The 24,129-nt window shown below is 37.3% G+C and overlaps 1 protein-coding gene across 2 annotated transcripts in view; it reads left to right on the forward strand.

The window, feature by feature from the left end:
* Positions 1-24,129, forward strand: part of pds5b (PDS5 cohesin associated factor B) — a 55,036-nt gene that overhangs the window by 14,994 nt on the left and 15,913 nt on the right. For both annotated transcript variants that reach the window (XM_079824556.1, XM_079824557.1), the window contains 20 exons: positions 3,185-3,311; positions 5,812-6,015; positions 6,393-6,479; positions 6,578-6,675; positions 8,292-8,418; positions 8,870-8,950; positions 9,606-9,746; positions 11,117-11,232; positions 11,333-11,427; positions 12,673-12,818; positions 14,226-14,377; positions 20,283-20,396; positions 20,686-20,767; positions 20,885-20,933; positions 21,030-21,169; positions 21,264-21,379; positions 21,459-21,564; positions 22,134-22,294; positions 22,534-22,657; positions 22,776-22,934. In XM_079824556.1, coding sequence (XP_079680682.1) covers positions 3,204-3,311; positions 5,812-6,015; positions 6,393-6,479; positions 6,578-6,675; positions 8,292-8,418; positions 8,870-8,950; positions 9,606-9,746; positions 11,117-11,232; positions 11,333-11,427; positions 12,673-12,818; positions 14,226-14,377; positions 20,283-20,396; positions 20,686-20,767; positions 20,885-20,933; positions 21,030-21,169; positions 21,264-21,379; positions 21,459-21,564; positions 22,134-22,294; positions 22,534-22,657; positions 22,776-22,934 — 2,406 coding nt within the window. In that variant the 5' untranslated portion in view covers positions 3,185-3,203. The remainder of the gene's footprint in view (positions 1-3,184; positions 3,312-5,811; positions 6,016-6,392; positions 6,480-6,577; positions 6,676-8,291; positions 8,419-8,869; positions 8,951-9,605; positions 9,747-11,116; positions 11,233-11,332; positions 11,428-12,672; positions 12,819-14,225; positions 14,378-20,282; positions 20,397-20,685; positions 20,768-20,884; positions 20,934-21,029; positions 21,170-21,263; positions 21,380-21,458; positions 21,565-22,133; positions 22,295-22,533; positions 22,658-22,775; positions 22,935-24,129) is intronic.

Genomic DNA, 24,129 nt, shown 5'->3' on the forward strand with positions numbered 1-24,129 from the left:
GTCTTTGGAAGAATATCACTGACTGAACATTTATTTAACCATAGCAAAAGTACATTTCCTACTCTTTGTTTTTTTGTGTTGATTTAAAATTAGACAAATCTGATATTATTTGAATCTTATATCTGTTATTTAACAGTTCAGATAGTTTTTTTATGCTGATCTAACCAGCAGAAGACACGAGCTGTGGCTAAATCCCAGTTGTGCGGTGCTTTGTAACACTGTGTGAGCCCCTATTAGACCTAGGGATCGACCGATATGGATTTTTTAGTGCCGATACCGATTTTTTTCCCATCGGCCTTAGCCGATGACCGATACGGGCTGCTGATTTTCTTGAGCCGATATTTGGAGCCGATACTGCTTTTGCTCCCTCAATTTACAACATAAAAATGACACCATGATCATGATGATAACAATTTTACAAGTCTCAATTTTAAAAAAGGAACATTTATTGAACTAAAAAAAAACAATATTTAACAAATAGTAAAAACAGGTGAGGTAGAACAAGTAAAAAAAAAAGAGTTCAGTGGTGAAAATAAATATATAAGCATAAATAAAATAATTACACTATTGCACACAGTAGCAACAAGCAAGCAGCATAATAAAGTGCACACTGACTGTACTATACTTCATTTTAAAACTATTTACAACCTAGTCATTTAATGCTTAGGTGTACTTAACTTAATCTCTTGTAGAGCAACACCAGCGGTAATTCAGGAAGAAATCTCCCAATGCTCCACGTGAAACTTCGGTCTGTCGACCTTTTACCATCATGTCAATTCTCAATTGATTTTGATTAATATGCGTGAGGGAGGGAGAGCAAGACCGTTTGAAGACGGTGAGTGCACGCGCGGCCGGAGGAGAGGTGCGCTCTCTGCTCGTTCTCTCAGCAACACATGCGACCAGCGAAACAGTCAGTCTCATCACTCACCGATCAAATAAGGCTTTAGCGGGATAAAAATTTGCTTTGGCTGCCGCCAAAAAATGCAGTATGTGACGGTCGGTGTTGATTCTGTGGCGCACCACCGCGATATAACATAGTCTATGTGTGGGAAACACTGGAGAGACACACACACACACACACACATACGTCCAAACCCCGGTCGCTGAATAAAACTACCACAAATACCACGGTAATTCACCATTACTTAATCCTATGACCAGTGTTCGTAACAGCTACCGTATGCATACGACTAGCCTACAACTGAGCTATTTGCAGCTCCCTAAATTCAATGGCAAGCAGTTTTATAGACGAGGCATTCAGCATTTGCGTTTTCCATTTGGACGCACAAACTTGCTTAGCTATAGTTGCAAGCACGTATAGAGCAACGTGTTTCCACTTTCAAAGTGTATGGCAATATCTCAACTAAGCCAAACAGTTAAAAGATGCTTTGAAAGTTTAAAACGTATCGTTTTCTTGAAGAGAAGATTCTAGCACTGCTAGTGGGGGAGAGGCAGTGCATGAACTGCAGCATCTCCAGCAACAATGCCGGGAAAAAAATATCGGCGAATGCAGCAGCCTTGTATCGGCCGATACACGTATAAATTGCAAATATCGGCCCGATATATCGGTCTAACACTAATTAGAACTATGCTATGCTATTCTATACTTTTATGAATTCTATTGAGAAACCATGAGAAAAATGTGAATAAAGACTTTTTATTAATTATTAAAACATTTATTAAAATGATTAATATGTTTTTAACTATGCTGTATAGCTGTGTTCTGCTGTGTGTTTGTTGTTAAAAAAAAAGTTTATTTTTAATGATTAAAAATGCCTTTGTTTAATATGAAAAAGTTAATTGTATTTTATTGACAAAATATTTTAGTTTGTCTTGGATATTCTTTTGATTATATCAGGTAACATTTTAAGCTGTCCTTTGATCATGTTACAATGTGCCCCTCACATGTTACAATGTACCTCACCTATGGGGCATGTTGTCACATTTCACTTCCATTCTTTCGGGGTAAATCAAGAAAAAAGGTACACACTGTATTAATAAAACAAAACCACATAATTGTACTAGACGTGTGAAAATAATGTGGGGAAAAATAAATACTCTGAACCACAAGTGGATTTACACAAACTGAGAAAGTTAAAAAGTGTTAGGTTGTGCCCCGCTCTTCCCATAGTGCATTAATAGCGGGAGAGGCAGGACATAGCGAGCATCGGGAGAGATTGCTGCCTGCATTGAAAGCGCATGTAATGCGTGTGAGAGAGAATTTTAAGTTTACTGAGTTTCAGTGACATTATTACATTAAACAACTATATATAATGTTGAATATAATGTATAATAATGCAATGGGGAATATTTGTGGGTCCTGATAATATACTACTACTACTACTACTACTACTACTACTAATATTTTAATAATAATAAAAAAAGTAAAAAAACAACCTTATTTTGGCTTAAAATATTGCGATACATATCGTATCATGAGTTCACTATCGCAATTTATTTCTAAATCGTGACACAAGTGTATCGTTACCCCCCTAGAAATTAGTATTGGCCTTTTCAAAAATTACACGCAATGATCCTTCTCCAACTTGTTTCATAGATGATAACTGAGTTTGACAATGCATTTCATAGCGTCTCTCCTTATTTAATCTTAACTCTTCATTATGTCAGTAGGCTTAATTGTGCTGTTTATGACTTCATGAATTACAGCTGAAGAACATGCACAGCACTTATGCAGTTGAATTCATATGCGTTTTTAACTTGTCTATTTAGATTAGACTGGTTGGTGTTATAATTCATATGTGGGTGTTGTGTTTTAGTTGGATAATCTGCAAAACCTCTGTGCACATCAGCTTGAATTGAAAGTGTAGCATTTTTTTGAATTTAAATGTCTCTGTGGCAGTGAAATGCATGAGACTGCTCTTTCTAAAATGGGTTTTTTAAGAGCTGTCAATATTTAACCATCCACAGGAGGTTTTGGCCAGCATCCTGCAATTTTCAAAAAACAAACAAACAAAAAACCCTAAACTGCCCTTTGTTTCTTTCCTTCTTTCTTTCTTTCTTTTTTTTTTTGGTGAGGGGGGACTGACTTTGTAGTCAAAGTCAGATCTTTATACAGGATCCATTAGATCATTTCTTAAATGGCACATTCTTTTCCAAAAGAACAGCCAAAAGGGCTGACATATTCATGTCTTATTTTCTCTCCCTTTTTTTGACTCGTTTGCAGCGATCACTGATTGCAGAGCATGGCTCACTCCAAGAATCGAGCCACGGACGGCAAAATCACCTACCCGCCGGGGGTGAAGGAGATCTCCGATAAGATCTCCAAGGAGGAGATGGTTCGGAGACTGAAGGTGAGAAAATCTTTTGGTTAATTTACCAATTAATAATAACCGTAACTAATCTATGTATGATCTTTTACCTAATGATACTATTTATGGTAAAAGAAAAGGTTTATGCAGTGTAGGCCTAATTAGGAAAGGTGTTTACTATGGCTGCGTTCACAGCAGTGTTGGCACAATACTGGAATTTCCAACTTTGATACGATACCTTGAAAAATATTGATATTCAATATCATTTTCAATACCACAGGGAAAACTGCCATATATGCCCCCATACAGATAATTTGTTATTATCTCATAATATTTTTTGATAATTTTGTTGTGATAGTTTACACAGCACAGGAAGGCTTTATTTGAATAATTGAACTACATTTACAAAAAAAGACAAGTAAACAGTCAGTAATAAAATAAGATAAAATAAACAAATTGCAAACAGTAGCACAAATAAATACAAAAGAATACAGACAAATTAAATAAACATGGTTTTAAGTTTTTTCAGGTGGGTCTAACAGTAGTATTCAAATACTACAGAAAATAAAGTACTCAAATGTAAAAAGATCTGTTCATGGTGGCTTTATGAGAGTGGCACTTATATAGATCAGTGGTGTGCATGCTTAGGTGTGATTGCGAAACCTGTGGGAATGACTAGGCATAAGAGGTCGCCTAGGGAACAGCGTCTCTTTCGCAGCTTAATGCGCGTTTAATAACACTGTTTAATATCAAGCACGTCCCGCAGTTTAGCAACAATAGACTGCATTTTACAACACTCACTTATACAACTGATTTGCATTTTAAGTTTGGCTTAGGGAGGAACAATAGATTTAAGATTAAATTAGTGATAAAATCAAACAACAAAGTAACAAAAAGTGGCAGGTCTATTATTTTGCATTTACACTCTTAGAATGAATGCACAGATCATTTGACAGTATCAAATTGTTTTGTTCCGTCCATTGCACTGTCAATCGGATCCAATTGTGCATTTAATACAGTTGTCAATCCAGGAACATTGAAATTTGTAGTTAGCAGCATGCAAAAATATACATTGTATACAGAAAGCAAGCAAATGTGGCTGCAGTTATAATCACTGAAGCTGTCAATTGCCACGCGAGGTTCAGAAAGCTGTACTCTTGCGAAAACTCCCGTTATAATTAATAAAACGGTCTACTCTGATAACGGTATTTTTTCAAAACTATTTCAAAGTTTTCAAGCCACCAAATACTGCTGCCATGCAAATGAATGGCCAGAACACATTAAAAGTTTTCTATTTTAGTTGAAAATGGTGTCGTGTAAGTGGCCCCAAAATAAATAATTAAATAAATAAGTAAATAACATAAATTAATCAATCAAAAACTTACTTTAGCTGGACAATAACTTTTTTTTCTAGAGCTGCTGTACAGCCAATCTCTCTTCCATTAATTTCCTATTATCACTGTAAAGCGGCTTTGAAACAATCTGTATTGTAATAAGCGGTATGTAAATGAAGGTGACCTGACTTGACAACTCTGCACATGCTGATAATAACTTGCGCTGAACAAAAACTCAGTTTTGAGTGGATTCTGTCTAACACATCTGATTGACCATTGCTTAATGTTCACACACTCAAAAGACATGTCTGTGATTGGCTACAAACTCAATGCTGCAAAAGCCCCTTGTAAATAGAAACCTCCAACGCTCCTCATAGGGCAGTTACACAGATACACATAGGAGCGTTTGAAAGCAGTTGGCTTTAAATGAATGGAAGGTAACGTCATATTAAATGATCAAATACATTTTTGGCGGGACCGATTCATTTCATTCAAATTTATGCCTGCACAATTTGGCATGTTTCATTGCTTCATCGCAAATAACATATTGTAATCCAAGCACAAATATGTAATATGCTTATGTCATTTTTAACAATTTTTTAAATAATATTTGAATAAAGAGTAAAGATGTCAATTTTCCTGTACCGGACATCACATCCGTCTTCTGAAGCCATTAACCAATATCCAGTGTTATTTTATTTAGTTATTTAGTAATTTTTTAGTAAAGTTTTTTTATATTTCTGTTTAGTTTTAATTTATTTTAGTTTTTATTAATTTCATTAAAAAAAATTCAGCTTTTTTAAATTAACACATATTTACTAATTAGTTTTAGTTAATAATATCAACACTGTAAATAATCAGAATTATTGATAATTATTCATTTGAAATTCTGATTATATGGTCCAGACTCCTTGCAAGGGATGTTTTTCCATGGATATTTTAGCAGAAACATTTTGTGCAGAACTTTTCATGTTCAGATTTGTTCATCTCGAAAACCGACAGAATGAAATTATAATTTTTCTGCTCGTATTTTATGCCGTTTTTTCAGCTTGTAGATACAGTTTCCTCTCATTGTGTCTGTGGCTTTGTCACTTATGTCTATTTTTAAGGACTGCCAAGTGAAAGTGTGTTTCCCATTAGAGTGTCTTGCATCACTGTTTGTTGGATGTGTGGTTGACACACGGCTCTATGGTGTTTTTCAACCTCAGATGGTGGTGAAAACCTTCATGGACATGGACCAGGACTCAGAGGAGGAGAAGGAACTCTATCTGAACTTGGCCTTGCATCTCGCCTCAGATTTTTTCCTCAAACACCCAGACAAAGATGTCAGACTGCTCGTGGCCTGCTGTCTTGCAGATATATTCCGCATCTACGCCCCCGAGGCACCGTACACATCACCTGATAAACTTAAGGTTGGAAAACTCAGTCTATTGGATGCCATGTTAGTTCTTGCATATGTCCGTGAAGAACTTGAAATGTTTATATCTATTAATTTCCTATCATGGTGGCTGCTCGCATGACCATTCTAATACAAAGTCTTTTAATGGCCTCATTAAGTAAAATGTTGTGGTTTATTTTGGGAAAGAAATATTTGATTGTATTGGTATGCATTAAAGCTGAAAATGTTGAGGGTCTGTCTGTTTTTCTTCACCTTAAACAAAAGACAGCAAGGGAACGAGTTGTTCTGCAGAAAATACAAAAATAACACTGCGGTCTCTCATGCATTCTGAAGGCTTGCCTTCGCAGGTGCTTAAAATATTAAAACTGTCTGCTCTTCTTTTCCACTCAGGATATTTTCATGTTCATAACTCGACAGCTGAAAGGGTTGGAGGACACCAAGAGCGCCCAGTTCAATCGATATTTTTATCTACTGGAGGTATGGCACCCAACTAATATACTTCTGAACTGAAGCAAGGTCTTACAATGGTTGTTCAACCAGTATCTGACCTTTTCTTTCCCCCTCTGGCTCCCTAGAACATTGCTTGGGTGAAGTCCTACAACATCTGCTTTGAATTGGAGGACAGTAATGAGATCTTTACTCAGCTCTACAGAACGCTGTTTCAAGTGATCAAGTGAGTGCTGTTCACGTCTATCCTTTGAAGCATTCAATAGAGAAAGAAAATTATCTCTTAGTATTTTTCTGCGCAGCTACCGTTAGAAACTCTGGTTGCTATAGAAACGCTCAGTGTTCTGAGACGCACAGCGCATTGACTGATCCACATTTATGATAAAGTTGTTGTCAGGTTTCATTTGTGAATTCAAATATAAAATTTAATTGTAAGGTTGCTGAACAGCTTTGGAAAATTTGATGTTTCCCCATTCAAAGAGATAGGGGGTGCACTTGCATGACTGAAATAGCTGCCAGAGAGCCATTTTAAAGATTGCCGCTGAGTGAAATTATTTGCCTGTAAGGGACTTTGGCGAAACTGATTTTAAAGATGGCCGCTGAGTGAAATGACTTGCCTGAAAAAGACTTTGACGAAACTGATTTTAAAGATGGCCGCTGAGTGAAATGACTTGCCTGTAAGGGACTTTAACGAAACTGATTTTAAAAATGGCCGCTGAGTGAAATGACTTGCCTGAAAGGGACTTAGACGAAGCTGATTTCGGACAGACTTCTGAAGCAGCATAATGGTTTAATGATCTACAGCAAAATGGAGCGAGTTTTGGTGAAATCTAAGCAAATATTTAATTACTACATTAGTGATTTATCGCTAGAATAACATCAGAAGTTGAAAACATTGGTCAAAAACGTACACTTATACAAACTGACCTCCAACTACAACTTTAAGATGGCATCTTCATTTGGCATAATTTTTAGCTCAACAGTCTCTGGATGGAATGCACAGAATTGTGGGATATCAATGGCAGCGAAGGATACATCTATCTAAAAAACCATGGCTTATATAGCTTAAGTTTGTGTAATAAATAAAATAAAACAAATATGTTGAATACTTTTTTGTAATGTCTATTTGATGCTTTTCACATTAATCACAATTTATCTTTTGGGGGTAGCATTAATGGTGAATATTAATGATCATTTAAATATGAAAATGCATCAGTCATATGAACATGCGTACTTACAACATATATTTTTTACCTAAAACATTACAACATTTTTGACTTCTGAGAAACGTTTTGATGGTTTGAGTGATATTTGCTAATTTTATATCACCAAAAATATTAATGTGAGTATTAATTACATAACCTAGTACTTTTTGCAATCCTGTAATAATGCTGCCATTTGGTTAGAGAGTGCAACAATGAATCTTGCGATTGTCATAATTCAGTAAAGCACCTCCTTATTTTGCTGTTTTCTCTTTGAGATGCAAATGTGAAGCTGCAGCCTATTTGTTATGTCCTAATGAGCTGTCAGCCTCCTGCTCACCGATATTATTTCCCTGCATTCGGTCAGATGACAATGATGTGTACGAATCCCAGGTGGAAACCCTTCATTGCATGTGCACTATAAAGGCTGCATATGGGGGTGATTCATCTCAGCCAATGATGTTCACTCAGTCGGAAATGTCCTCTATGAGTGGGACACTGCAGCGCTCGGCTCTCATGTGTAAATGGAAAAAAACTAGAAGTGTTTCTGTTTTCTCTGCCCCATTGCGCTTGCTTCCCATCTTGCACTCCTCCACTTTGATTGCCTGGGGATCTTTTATTTATTTATTTTTTTTTTTAGCAATGGACACAACCAGAAAGTCCACATGCATATGGTGGATCTCATGAGCTCAATTGTCTGCGAGGGCGACTCTGTCTCACAGGAACTCCTGGATACTGTTCTGGTTAACCTGGTTCCAGCACACAAGGTACAGCAAACTAATAAACTTGAATCTCACACTCACACACACTCTTAACACACAGATTTATAGCATTGATATTGTTTAGATGTTACACTTGCATTTTTTTTTTCATTTTAGCTTAATGCATATTTAAAAGCAAACCATTTAAATACATTTTTAACATTTTTATATCATGTTGGAATTAGTTTTTTCTGTCTTTTCATTTTATAATATTTACATGAAGAAAATTAAGCTTATTAAATAATTTCAATGTCAATTAAGCACACTTTACTCCAAAATTATTTTCATTGTTGATTTTGACTATATTCAAGTTAAATACATTTGAAATGTATTTAATTTATTTATATTATTTTTAATTAAACCAGGGCAGGTTTTTGACAGGTTTCATTAGATTCACACACATACATGTCATTACAGGTAATCGTTAAATATGAATTTCCTCCATCTTGTCTTGCAGAATCTCAACAAGCAAGCGTACGATCTGGCCAAAGCCTTGCTGAAGAGAACCGCTCAGGCCATAGAGCCATACATTACCAACGTGAGTAAACCTGATTTATAATAGTTAACTTTGCACAGAACGTACACCCTACCTCTTGTCGGCTGTGCCAAAATCATGCTGACTTACAAGGGTGCGAGTAAGTTCTTCTCGTTTTTTTTTTTATTGTGAATAATCCCTAATGAACGTCCATAATTTGACTCCAGCCCTTTTGCTTTGAAAAACTTGTTGAGGCCTGCAACATTAACCGGAGATCAAGAGCGCCTTTCCACTCTCAAACGGCATGTGGAGCTTAAACACATTCATCAGTAACACCCGCAGGAGCATGCAGCGCTGTTATGCTGTGAACCTTATTCCCTGCAGTGCTCATTAAAAGTGACAGAGATGGTGAGAATAAGTGCGGAGGTCCTTACCAGAAGAGAATCCTTCTCAATAACTCTAATAGATCAGAAAGGGCTGATTTTCTTTCTATTCCGTACATCTGCGCTCTGTTGGAGACGGACCCTCCTGCCCAAAGCCACTGACTTTTTTGTTTTGATCTAATACTAGCTTTCTCAAACTAATCTCTAATCAACGACATGTTAAGAGCTGCTGCCAGACGGATATGCAGCGAGTTTAAAGGGTGCCGCTTTCCAGTGCAGCATGGTAGACGTTGATGGATGCGAGTATGTGTGTGATGTGCAGTTTGGTGTCTCAGTTCTTTAACCAGGTGCTGATGCTGGGGAAGACTTCCGTCAGTGATCTGTCGGAACATGTCTTTGACCTAATCCTGGAGCTCTACAACATCGACAGCCATCTACTGCTGTCTGTCCTGCCACAGCTGGAGTTCAAGCTTAAGGTAAGATGACTTGTTAACGATGCATGGCATTATGCTGTTTTTGGGTCTGTCTGTCTGCGTGGTCTTTTTTTCTTGTGTATAAAAACATATGATTGATTTGTTTGTGGTGACAGACTGACATAGACTGATATTTTGACATTTCCCTAAGTTACAAAATCTAACTACAGCCATCCTAAATATATAATGGCTGTTTCTTGGTATTGACCATTGAATTTTTTGGGGGCTCAGTGTGTGGTCTGAACATATCCGTTTTTAGGTAAAAAACTTATAATCTGAGTTCATTTAAAAACTGAGGATGCTATGGATGCCAATATGTCAAGAGCAGTGTGGCGGCTGGCTTATACAAACACACACACACACACACACACAATACAATAGTTAATGAAGTATACTCAAATTTGCTGCTACATTTTTACATACAGACACATTTTACTCTATTTACTGAAAACTGACATTTAAAACCAAAAGGGTGTTATTTATTGTTTTATTTATTGACAGTCTTGTTAGATTAAGACAAAGTTGAACTACTAAATCAATCTTTCCCCTTCTAATGTCAGGCTTGTTATTGGTCTAGTTTTGGATGGTTATTTGGCTACTTCTAAGAATGCATGGTACTCCTGTAATGGGACTATTATTGAGCCTTCAGGACATCTTTGAATACTCATGATTCATATCTCACAACACCATGGAAGCAGTACCTTATGTTTCTTCTGGCCTGTGGGGGTAAAAACCTCTTCAAAACATTGTGTGTAGACTGTGTTCAGAACCTGATGACATATGGAGAAGTGTTTAAATGGCCAAATAAATCCTTCAGTGGCTTACCCTGAGAATAAGTGTGTTATTTTCACAAATGGGAAATTCGGCTGAGTTGTTTGTTAACTGGAAGTTAATAGAAACCAACAACTTTTAAGCAATAAAATCTGCATCTTATAAATGGCAATGACATTCCAGAGTGAAAAAGTTGCTGACATGCTGCGTGAAAATGATTACACTTCAGCCAAGTCAACGATCCTTTCTTCTTTCATTTTCTTTTGCATGAGATTTAATCCAGCGTGGCCTGAAAGCACAGCATTTTTCCAAAACTAGCCAAGTTGATTAGTTTCTTTTTGTGTTGGTCATGTTATTAAACTTGTATACATAGGCTAATCACAAACTCAACCTGCTTTTGTCAATGAATGAATGTTATCGGTCGGTTATGGACTTGTTGTTCCACGTACCGTATTTGACGTCATGCCTTCATTTTGTTTTTATGCAAAGCACAATGACGGCAAGGCTAAATGGGTTCATATGTTCGTATGTGTTATAATTAATGGCCACGGGCCTCGTTTCTGCAGTTATATCACCAGAAAACCCTCATGTCTATTTTGTAGAGCAACGATAACGATGAACGCCTGCAAGTCGTGAAGCTCCTGGCTAAGATGTTTGGTGCGAAGGATTCAGAGCTCGCTTCACAGAACAAACCTCTCTGGCAGTGCTACCTTGGGAGGTACAGCTCATGCACCACACATCCAATTGACTGCTTCTTTCTCTACACAAACTGATAAACATTTCAACAGCAACAATTTTGACCTTCTGCGTTTCCTTAGGTTTAATGACATCCACGTCCCTGTTCGACTGGAATGTGTGAAGTTTGCCAGCCATTGCTTGATGAACCATCCGGACCTGGCAAAAGATCTCACTGGTACAAACTGTTCCCTTACTAACTTTCATTTCACAAATGAGCATAAAAGTCAACATGAAACCAAAATGGAACCCCTTTAATATATTTTGCATGATTCATCAGTGCATGTTGTTCCAAAGGAAAAAACTCACAATGAGCTAATTTTCAAAAATGAGTTGTTTATTTTTCACATTCTTTGTGCGCACGCTTTGGATCTGTCAGTCGGCGCGAGTATAATCGTTTTGTTTACATCAGCACAAGTTAGAAAATCACATTTGATTGGCTCAGACTCGTGCCATTGAGAATTTGCCATGAGTGTTCACAAAGCAGCGCCTGTTGTAAAGAAGCGAACAGAGAAAAACAGCAATTTTTCATGATTTAGGAAGGTACACCTCTCAGAAAACATACAAATAAAGATGCTTTTAGATGGGCTTAATGATTAATGTTTGTGTGAACCTTAAGTTCAACCAAAAGCCTGTAGCTTGAAATTAGCCTGTGTGCATTCAAGCTCATTTTGCCAGGACGGTTCACATATAATAATAAAAAAAAAAAATCCATCCACTGCAAAAATTCTACAGTATATTACATTTATCTTATGTATTTTTATATACATTTCTGTCCATCTATCTTTCATCTATCATTTTTTAAAATATATTAAATCCGTCACATGTTTTGTTTTGTCATGTTTTTTCAAATATATTTTAATAAATGTATATTTGTGTGTATTTGTTCATTCAATTACTTTAACATTTCACTTAAAGCTACACTGTGTAACTTTTTAGTTTATTCTTAGCTAAAAACACTTAGTTCTTTCAAAAATATATGTGCTCATAAATGTATATTTACTTCTTTCAAGTAATAAAGTAGTCTTGTAAGTTTGTAATATGCCATTGAAAATACATACGGGTGAGGGGTTCGAATGCGGGTCGCCATGTTGCCCCTCCATCTTGAAAGTACATTAGCCAAAGAGGGACATACCTGTAAATTCAAGCTTCGCCTTTCGCGTTTTAACACTCGATGGCACCGTGTCGAATGTGGACGAGGTCGAACTGGAAGCCATATTAATCTTGGACTAAATCGGCCACCGTAGGAGTTAAAACGAAATCGGAATTGAGAGGAACAGAAACTAATATTCACTGGATGGTCATATACCTTTTCACCGTTAGATGGGGGGAAATATCACACAGTGTAGCTTTAAATTTGCCAGGAGAATTATGTGAATGTGAACATTAAACCAATTTGTGCATGTAATTATTTCTTCTGCAGAGTATTTGAAGGTAAGGTCACATGACCCAGAGGAGGCAATTCGACACGACGTCATTGTGTCCATTGTGACTGCTTCCAAAAAGGACCTCTCTCTCGTCAACGATCACCTGCTGAACTTTGTGAGGGAGAGGACTCTAGATAAGCGGGTAAGCGCCAGGCTTTCTTTGTGTTTGTTTGTTTGTCTGTCTTTTAAACATTCTTTATTAGTGCTGCAGTCATTTTATTTCATGCATAATATCTGAGGGCCTTTTCTCCCATTAGTACCCCAAATGAACCAGAGACTTTGACATTACATTCAGGGCAGAGCCGAGCTGGAGTACATTAGCTTCTTGTTTCTTTCCAGACACACTCCATTTCTTCTGCCTATAATTTAATCAGCAGTCTCCTTTAGCCACCCGAGCTGGAGGGGACAGAATGATATAAATTGGACTATAACTCACATATAACCATTCCTCAGCCTTTTCAAAATGCTTTCAGGGAGGAATTTAATTGAAGAACCCTCTGTGTTCCTGGACAAATGACACCGCAGTAGTCAAGGCGTATTTCCATCTCATCCTATTACACCTTGTTTGCTTCTGTAGCTTGCCATACACAAGCTGTGGCTTTATGCAGCAATGGTCATCTTGGGCTTTTCAGCTTCATCTGTAGCTAAATGGGTGTTTTGTCATTTTTGTGTCTTGGTAAAAACTCAAAAGCAGTCATTTCTCTGACATATTCATGCTGAGGCAAAATGCAACTACAGGCTAGATTAAATATGATTTCTCTTTGTTAATGTATTCATTTTTTATGTTTTACTGTGGATGTGTTCCAAAATGTAGTAAGCTGCCCACCAATGCAACATTTTTTATCATAATTGGCATGCTAGAGATGCTTTTATGAATTCCAGATGGTTTGAAAGTTTGGGGTCAGTAAATATTTTTGATGTTTCTTGAGCACCATATCAGAATGATACTCAAGACAGGAGTAATGATGCTGAAAATTCAGCTTTGCCATCACAGGAATAAATAACATTAAAAAAATATATTAAAATGGAAAGTTTTTCATTTTTATTATTTTTAATTAGTTTTTACTGTATTTTTAATCAAATAAATGCTGCCTTGGCAATTAGAAGAGACTTGTTTTAAAATATATTTTTTACAGACCTAAACATTTTTAATGGTAGTTTTTTATATTAATTCACACATCACTTGCAGTGCATTATGGGATGAGTAGTTAATTCTAGTTCAAAGTAAGTACACTGTCTACCGATAATGATATGATGCTTTGTGCTTCAGATATAACGTTTTTATTTTTTATTTAATTATTGAAAAATAGCCACAGATGCTGATATGGCAATAAAAAAATAAAAGAATAAATAAATGTAATAATTTTATTGTTTTAATGCGTTTGGAAATTAAAAAATGAACAATGCAATAACATCTTGTCCCTTTAAAATATGTTCTACCTTAAATGGGCTGCTGACCAATGTGTTTTTATATTGCTGCTGGGTATGATTTTTACTCTGGAGTAGAATAATCTCACTGACTAGAGTTTCTCGTCGTGTTATCTTGCAGTGGCGGGTCCGTAAGGAGGCTATGATGGGACTGGCTCAGATCTATAAGAAGTATGCCTTACAGGCGGAGGCCGGCAAAGAGGCATCCAAGCAGATCTCCTGGATCAAAGACAAACTGCTCCACATTTACTACCAGAACAGCATCGATGACCGGTGAGTAAAAATAAGCTGGAGGTCTCTTAGTCTTAATATTGTACAACATCCATGGCAATTTTAAATTCAAGTGGTTTATATCATGTCGATAGTGAATGCTGTTCCAGTCTTGGACTAAGACTGACGGAAAATGAAAAGTTGTGATTTTCTAGACCGATATGGCTAGGAACTATACTCATGAATTATTTAACATATAGCCCCTTTAAAGTTTTTGAAGTGTGAAGTTTGAAGAATGCAACTCTAGAGATATAAGTACATTTAAAACCTTTTTTGACCAAAGAGCCATTTTTAAAAAATTTTGGTTAATGCATTTTTCCAAAAGGGAGAAAAATATAATATTATTATAAAAAAATAAAAAAAATTCCCCAGCATCCTGTCAGTAGAATTCAGTTTTCTTCCGTGACTTATCGCATTTTAATATAAATATTTAATATACATTTGCACATCCTGCTCTTTTCTACTCATTCATTCATGTTTCGTTATTAATAACTTTATCTGCTCGGATTATCATAAATACGACTCATTTATAGGGCAGTCTCTGCGGCCAAAGCGAAAGTAGCCTACCAGCGGGTTAAATGTTTGGAAATGTCTCTGCACAGCAAAGCACCGGTTTGAATATAATATTAAAGTTTAGATCGCCTACATTTATATTTTCGCTGCTGTTCTAAAAATGGTTTTGCCATCACCTTAAACAAGCTACAGCTGCTTGAATCCCAGTGCAGGGGTTGTAGGTGTCCATGGAAACATGAGTGGTTGCTGTTGCGATTCGTGACACTCGCGAACAGCACTGAACACGCGCGGCTGGTACAACTTGAATATTATTGTCATAAACTTTTCATTAACTTCGGTAGGCTGTACAACAAGAGAATTGTAATTGGCTGCCTTTTTGTAGAGCGCGGATCTCCATTGATGTGTCCATTTCTTTTATCGATCATTTGTTGGTAAAGGGTGAGAGACCTGGAGAGCCGCATGATTTTTGTCAAAGAGCCAGGTGTGGCTCGTGAGCCATAGGACACCCATTTAGAGCAGGGGTTGGGAACCTGAGATAACAAGACCTTCTTTGTGATGGCCTTGGGCTCTTAACACCATGAAAGTTTTAGAATTAAATATTAAATGTGTTTCGGGACCTGAAATTACACGTGCACTTTTTTTTGCTATTGAAAAAGAGTGCTGGTTTCTGACAGGCTTTGAATGTGCTATGAAGCCTGTAAAATATAAACATTTAAACTTGCGATAACACCGAAATTACTGATAACATCGGGGGAGGGGGTGTTTTGAATGCGCGCTTGCTTTTCACTTTCGCTTTTGGATGCGCGATCACGAGTTCTCTGTATAGGTAGCGGCGGTACTACTGACCACACATTTAATAGATATTTGTCAATGACGCTCAGGATGTTGTGCACCAAATCCTCCGCCATTGTCCTGTCTAGGGATGAAACGATTACCGGTTTCACGATAAACCACGATAAAATTTAGTGACGGTTAGTAATATCGTATAAAATTTAATTATCATTAAAACCGCATGTGATTATCACGATTGTGAAAACTCGCGGTAAATCTTGTCCAGTCAGCATCAGTCTGGCTCAGGCACACCGCACCGCTGTCTTGAATGAGAAGAAATGGCAGAAGGCAGTGACAGCGCCGTTTTTAGACTTCTGAAAGGACCAAATCTGAGGTGTGGTCATGTTTTGGCTTTTATAAAAGTCCTGAGGGAAACTTAATCGAAGATGGTCACCCTGTCTGCAGAACATGCCAGAAGAAAGTCGCTGTAATAGGGGAAACACTTCAAAACTACGAACGCAAGGCAAGTGGACTTTGACCTCAATACCAAAACTACGTCTGGGAAATAATAACGTGAAGCGAACGAACAAATTCAGTCAAGACTAGGGTGATATTTAAGGGATAATAATCAGGGCTTGACATTAACAACCGCCATTTGCGGGTGTAACGTTATTTCGGCTGCACACTAGTCACTCTGGCTGTTGAACTTATTGTAGTCTTCTCAAAAGCCATCTGTTATAATCGCGTTGCGCATTATAACCACTTACACGTGTTTATAATGAGTTTATGAAAGCGATGTCATCTCATAATCAGAGTCGTTCAGATTAGCGGAGTTATGTTCAGAGCGCGCGCCGCTCTCACTGAAATCTGCACTCAGATCAGAGATAAACGTGCGATGTATGCAGGAGATTCATTCATCATACAGTGATCGAACTGTTTCTGTTCTATTTCAGCAGCGAAAATAGTTTCAAACAAACACAGCAGAACCACAGCGCATCTGATATGACTGGCATAACGCAGGCGAATTTAGGGACCGTCTCTAAAGTTACATACAACATTGGTAACGTTACACGTTTCAATCTTCAATAGCATTTGAAGAGAATGACAGTCATAAAACTGACTGTAAAGTGATCATTTAGGTGTCAGGTATGATGCACACCTTTTGATATTTAATAAAATAAACTGTCAAATCATAGGGAAATATGGATATGCATTATTTCACAAGGATACTGTTTGGGCTCTTACACAAAATATGCTAGATTAAAATGCATCATTGCTGAACACTAGAGAATATTGCTTGAATATATTTACAGAGATAATATTAGAGATTATATTTACGACAAATTATTATTATTTATGCGTTATGCGTTGCTATTGACGACGGCCATTATAAGGAAGGAAATCCCACAGAATAGAATCTAGCTTAAAAAAGTGCATAGAGCTGCTTGATTTATTTGTTGTTTGTTGATTTTCAAATATAAAACTTGTTGAAATGTTTTAAGTGTGTGCATCTGTTCTTTTTGAACACTTTCATCTCATTTGAACAAAACCGTGATAATATTGATAACCGTGATAATTTGGGTCACTATAATCATGATGTTAAATTTCCATACCGTTTCATCCCTAGTCCTGTCAGTCATCTCTCCTTACTCTCGTCACGTGATAAGTGAAATCTGACTCCTGCTGACTACGCTGCAGCTCGTGCTGTATGGGCGCTTTGAGTTTATAATTGTGGCGTCCGTTGTACAAACTGAACTAAATGGTTTTGATTTCTATAAAAAAAAGCAAAAATACAGTGGGGGCAGTGCCACGGTGGCCAAGTAATGTGAATCGGTGTATGGCCGAACACTGTGTAACACCGGTAACCCTGACTACCGCAGAAAGCCTACAGTAAAAGCTTGTTATAAAACTGAATCTCCTGTATGATGGAGCTCTGTTGGGTAACTGGATTTTATAAGGTCATTCGCAAGCTGTTGGAAAGTAAGGACCACTGGTGGACAGAGGATTTGAGATGGTGCAGTTTACAAAGAAAGCTATAAGACGGTACTGGTGCCATGACACATCGCCTCCTCGACTTTAAAAATCCAGTCATGTTTCTAAAGCTTGAGGCGACTTTTAGATGCATTTACAGCCAGTTGGAGTTTTTCTCAAATGAGACCATAGAAAAATGTACTCTGAAAGCGTGTGCACTTTTGCTGAAAACAAGAGAACTGTGAAAATCCTCAGCAGAAACTGTGTTGAGTGATTCTGCAGAGCTCCCTGAAGACAGGGCCAGTCATAAAGAAAGAACAGTGATGTCACCAGACAGATGCTTGCTAACACAGATTCAGTATCTCATTGCTTGGTGCCCGTTTATGTAATTCATTATAAAGCTGTCATATTGCACATTGTGGCTATTATAATATATTGCAGATTTTAATTCATTATGTCTTATATATATATATATATATATATATATATATATATATATATATATATATATATATATATATATATATATATATATAAGGCCTTTTAAGCGCTGTTGTAAAACGTTTTTTCTGCTGCTGGCTGATTATACTGCTTATATTTTTACTGGCCTAAAAATTAGTTTTATTTCAAACTACACATTTTTGTATAAATTGTTGGTCAAATTGTTACAGCAGTTCAGTTAATAGATTTTTAATTTGCAGTGATGGCTCAACATTATACAGATAATATTACTATGGTAGCTATTTTAATAAACACTTTTGCTGAAGAACTTGATCTAGGTTAGGCAGCTACTTAACTCTTCCCTAGACATGGGGTTGGTGTGTTTTTTGTAATGTTTTTGAAAGGCTTCTTGCTCACCAAAGCTGCATTTATTTGATCAAAGATAAAAGCATAGTAAAAGCAGTAATGTTTTCAGTATCACATGAGTGTTCAGAAATCTCTCTAATATGCTGTATATTATATTTAGAATATAATATTTAGTGCTCAAGAAACATTATTAGTATCAGTGTTTTTGATTAATAGAAAGGTCAATAGAACAGCATTTATTTGAAATAGAATTGTTTTTGTTAATACAGTATTTTGATCAATTTAACATGTTTTTTTCTGAATAAAAGTTATAATCCATAACTTTTAAGTATACCACTTAGACAAAATGCCAGTTCAGGGTGTTGTAAGGGGTTAACAGTGACAGTCAGCAGTAGGTATGTCACGGTATCAAAATTCCGGTTGTCGGTACCAATACCATCAAAATTTTACGGTACTTGGTACCAATTTCGGTACCACAGCTAAATGTTTTTTTTTTTTTTTCACTATTTAAAAAAAAAATTACATGTATTAAGTTTATTATTTATGATAATCATAAGTAAATAATACATAAACATTTTAAAGGCTGTATGCTGTTTAAAAGTAAACATTGTTTATAAAAAAGATCAAGTGAAAAATAATCAACCATCTAGGCATTATTATTATTATTAGTAGAGACGTATTATTATTACATAGAGACGAAGCTAAATCTACTGTCGGCTACAACAGTAGCCTAATATATTGCCTATTTAATTTTTTTTAAACCAAACTTTTATTTTGACAGGTTGCCGTGAACACCTTTGAGTGTCATTTATATGACATTTTTCTCAAATGAAACGGTACATTCTAATGAAGTGACGGTTAATGCGTTCGTGTCCTCATATAGTGACACACGGCAGAGACTTCAAAGACAGCGAGTGTCCCGCGCATCGCCTGACCACCCGTCATTCACACAGAGAGGCAGAACATGCAGGAGTAATATTTAAATTGTATTTTGACGTTTAATATTCACAGACACTAGTATATATTAGTCTGGAGCCCTGCGCTTAGAGAAATACGGAACCCACTGAACGCAGCTGCGGGTACCGAATATACTCTGGAGTCGGTCTTACCTGTACTACAGAAATGCTGGTATCGTCACATTTTTATAATTTCAGTACCAACTTGTTACCGAAGTACCGGTACTTGTGACATCCCTAGATGTCACTAGATGACCCTCAGCCAGATAGCTTGCATATTACTTGTATAAAGCTTGAATGATCTGTATCGGCTGATCATGATGACAAGAAATCGGTAGTCTGTATCGGCTGCAAAAATACTGATCGGGCCCTACTGATCCCTAGAGACCACAGATTCTCTTCACACTGAACCCAAGAATGGAGCCACAAGATTAAATGCAGAGATGGTCACAGTTTGTGGCTCTTAACTTCTTTCACTTCTTTTCAAATTCAAATGCACATGTTGAGTTCATTTGCGGTCGTTGTCTGAAACATGATTCTGTATCCCGTCTTGGTTTTTTTGTGCTCTGCAACCAAAGTACTTTTCATTTTCAAGCCTTCATGGTGTGTTGCATGCAGCTTGTTCAGATTACCCATTTGAACTTCTCACTGATGAGTTGGTTTATAATGTTATTGCATTATTAAAGCATGTGATGACAACTGTGTGCAAATGCAATTTTGTGTTATGATTGGGTCATCAATATGAGATTTGCGCTCACTTGAATGCTGTCTAAGCTCATTTAAATTTGGGTAATGACATGTCAAAGAAAACAATGTGCAATCTCAATGGAATGTAAATTAAATAAAAAATATAAGAGATCAAATCAGATTATTTTTTTTTCCTTCACTAGGTTGCTTGTGGAGAGGATCTTCGCCCAATATCTCGTGCCTCACAATCTAGAGACTACAGAGCGAATGAAGTGTCTGTATTACTTGTACGCCACATTGGATGGAAATGCTGTCAAGTAGGTGCAGTAATTCTTGTTTTATTCATCTAAAACATCTGCTTGTGCAGAAATCGAGTTGCTGATTTTGAACCATGCAACCTGCAAACAAAAAGTCCCATTCTGTTAAATATTGTTTAATTTAGAAATGGGTCATGTTATGGGAGTAAAGTTGTTTCATGTTGTTTTTAATGGAGAAAATTATTTTATAAGGTGCTTGTGGGTCTGAAAAGAGTTTATTGAACCTATAAAGATGTATTTGCAGACATGGAATGTTGATTGTGGTTTTTGTGGTCCATCTCTCCTATAGAGCTCTGAATGAAATGTGGAAGTGTCAGAACATGCTGAGACACCATGTCAAAGATCTTCTGGATCTTGTAAAACAGCCAAAAGTTGGTTTTTCCTCTCTCTGTTGTTTGGTTTTGGCTATAGCTTTTCTGATTCCTCTTTATTACATGCTGTACTTCTGTTTGAACATTCTTGAATAGTTTTTTTCTTTATTCCCCCAGTCTGACTCTTACAACAAGGCCGTGTTCTCAAAGGTCATGGTTATCACAAGTAAGTCGTGTTCTCTGCAGTGCTGTTAGATTAATCTCCTGTCAAATACAATCAGCTTTTAGTGTATAAAAAAAAATCTCCATCTCTGTGTTAAAGGAAACCTGCCAGACCCGGGCAAGACGCAGGACTTTGTGAAGAAGCTCGCTCAGGTTCTTGAGGAGGATGAGAAGATCAGAAAGCAGCTGGAGACTCTCGTGAGCCCATCCTGCTCGTGTAAGCAGGCCGAGGTCTGCGTGGTAAGAACCTGTTTGCTTCACCTTGCAGAAAAATCCTGTTTTTTCCTTCGCAGTTTAAGATGTCTCAGTTTGTGGTTGTGTTTACACTCCACAGAAAGAAATCACCAAAAAACTGGGCAGCCCCAAACAGCCCAGCAACCCTTTCCTAGAGATGGTGAAGTTTTTATTAGAGAGGATAGCACCCGTTCATATCGACACAGAATCTATCAGGTACATTAAGACTTTTAAATACTGGTAATAAATGTGCCATCATTTGCTCGCAGTCTAACTGCTTCCTCTCTTTATGCAGTGCACTTATCAAACAGGTAAACAAATCTATAGAAGGAACTGCTGATGATGAAGATGAGGGAGTCCCGACTGAGCAAGCGATCAGAGCTGGCCTGGAGCTGCTGAAGGTAAATAAACCTCTAGACCCGTTACCACATTGGACTGTGTCCGTGCTGGTTTTAAATCCCATTAGCACAGAAACATACATGCATGTCAATATTTGGATTAAGGATTTTTGTGTTAGTTTGTTGCTGCAGTATAGCTATTATTTTCGTTACATTGCATTCGATGATACATTTTATAAGTGTATGTGTCAAACCCATGGCGCATAAACTAATTTTATTTCATTCTATTTTATTATTTTACTTTATTCCTTTGATTCAGATGAACCATTAATTCAACCAAACAGTTATTGTTTGCTTCAAAATGTTAAATATAAGAATTAAATCCCTATGAAACATCTGGTAACAGTTTTGAGTCAGTTTATTTCAACAACAGTTTGTCCAGATTCATGGAAATGAGTCAAACTTGCCAATACTAATATTTTTAACACTTTATATTAAATAAAAAACTGACCACCTTTATTCATCGATAAATCCATTAAAATGCCAGCAGACAATATAACACATTTAATAGAATGTAATCAGTTTGTTGGTATGTGTTCATAGCTGTACTGAAGTGTCTTTACATCCCTCAGGTCCTGTCCTTCACCCACCCTGTGTCGTTCCACTCTGCCGAGACCTTTGAGTCTTTGCTGGGCTGTCTGAAGATGGATGATGAAAAGGTTGCAGAGGCTGCACTGCAGATCTTCAAAAACACTGGCAACAAACTGGAGGAGAGCTTCCCACACATCAAATCGTAAGTTTGGGTCCGTCTCATGAAACCAGGCTGTTTAGAAGAGCTAATCTGGACTTTTGTCTAGAAGAGTGATGCTGCTTGAATTGTTCCACCAATTCAAAGAGTGTTTCTCATTTTGTAATTTCTGAGATGCTCTGCCACTTGAAATTTGAAAACCACTTTCTATTGTGCTGTACAGTCATTCATAAAGTGGACGGTGCCATTCACGTCTGCCTGTTTTACTTCTTTTTGCCCCCTAGAGTCCTGTTACCTGTACTGCAGCACAAAGCAAAGAAGGGTCCTCCTCGCCAGGCCAAATATGCCATCCACTGTATCCATGCCATGTTCTCCAACAGAGACACACACTTTGCACAGATATTTGAGGTAAGATTTAGCTGTTACTCTGAAATTACTTTCCTTTTCGGCTAACGTGACCTTCACATATTCACTTCTTTTTACCTGAATGCCTGACATTCTTACCAATGCTTTCTATCTGCCACAGCCTCTGCATAAGAGTCTAGACACAGACAACATGGAACAGCTCATCACCCCTTTAACGACGCTGGGACACCTGGCCATGCTGGCCCCGGAACAGTTTGCAGCTCCGCTCAAATCTTTGGTGGCCAATTTCATCGTTAAAGACCTGCTAATGAACGACCGGGTAAATTATAGCATTGCTCATTACTGTTTCCGCAATAAAGCCTGAATTTTGATGAGAGGACACAGCAATCAGTGTGATGCACTGCATAGAAATGCACATTTTTAAATATGTCCTTCTGGTGAAGAAGTGCAGTATGCGAACACTCAAAATGAACTCAGATACTTGGTGTAGATACTTGATAAAAAAAAGCCTCTGGATTTCTTTAGTGTAACATGCATTGTGAACCCAAAGTGTTCTGCTTTTTACTTTCTTTTTATAAACAATTGTATTTTTGTCCATTTACATGATAGTCAAAATTTTATATATATATATATATTATTTATTTATTTATTATTATAATTATTATTTATTTATTTATATAATTTTAAAAAATTTGTAGTAAATGTATTTTGCACTTAAATATATTACTGTTACAATGTATAATATTCCAATATTAATAATGACTAATAAATATATCTAAATATATATATATACACCGATTAGGCATAACATCATGACCTTTCTAAAATTGTATTGGTCCCTTTTTGACTCGTCGAGGCATAGACTCCACTAGACCCCTGAAGGTGTGTTGTCTGGCACCAAGATGTTAGCAGCAGATCCTTTAAGTCCTGTAAGTTGCAAAGTGGGGCCTCCATGGATCGGACTTGTTTGTTCAGCACATCCCACAGATGCTCGATTGGATTGAGATTAGGAGAATTTGGAGGCCAAGTCAACACCTCAAACTCGTGCTCCTCAAACCATTTTTGCTTTGTGGCGGCGCATTCTCTGCTGAAAGAGACCCCAGCCATCAAGAAATACCGTTTCCATGAAAGGGTGTACATGGTCTGCAACATTGCATAGGTAGGTGGTACATGTCAAAGTAACATCCACGTGGATGGCAGGACCCAAGGTTTCCCAGCAGAACATTGCCCAAAGCATCACACTTCCTCTGCCGGCTTGCCTTCTACTCATAGCGGATCCTGGTGCCATGTATTCCCCAGGTAAGCGGGGATGCACCCGGCGACCCACGTAATGTAAAAGAAAACGTGATTCGTCAGACCAGGCCACCTTCTTCCATTGCTCCGTGGTCCAGTTCTGATGCTCACGTGCCCACTGTTGGCGCTTTCAGCGGTGGAAAGGGGTCAGCATGGGCACCCTGACAGGTCTGCGGCTGTGCAGCCCCATACGCAACAAACTGCGATGCTCTGTGTATTCT

This window comes from Gobio gobio (assembly GCF_949357685.1).
Source record: "Gobio gobio genome assembly, chromosome: 8".
In the NCBI taxonomy this organism is placed as follows: Eukaryota; Metazoa; Chordata; class Actinopteri; order Cypriniformes; family Gobionidae; genus Gobio; species Gobio gobio.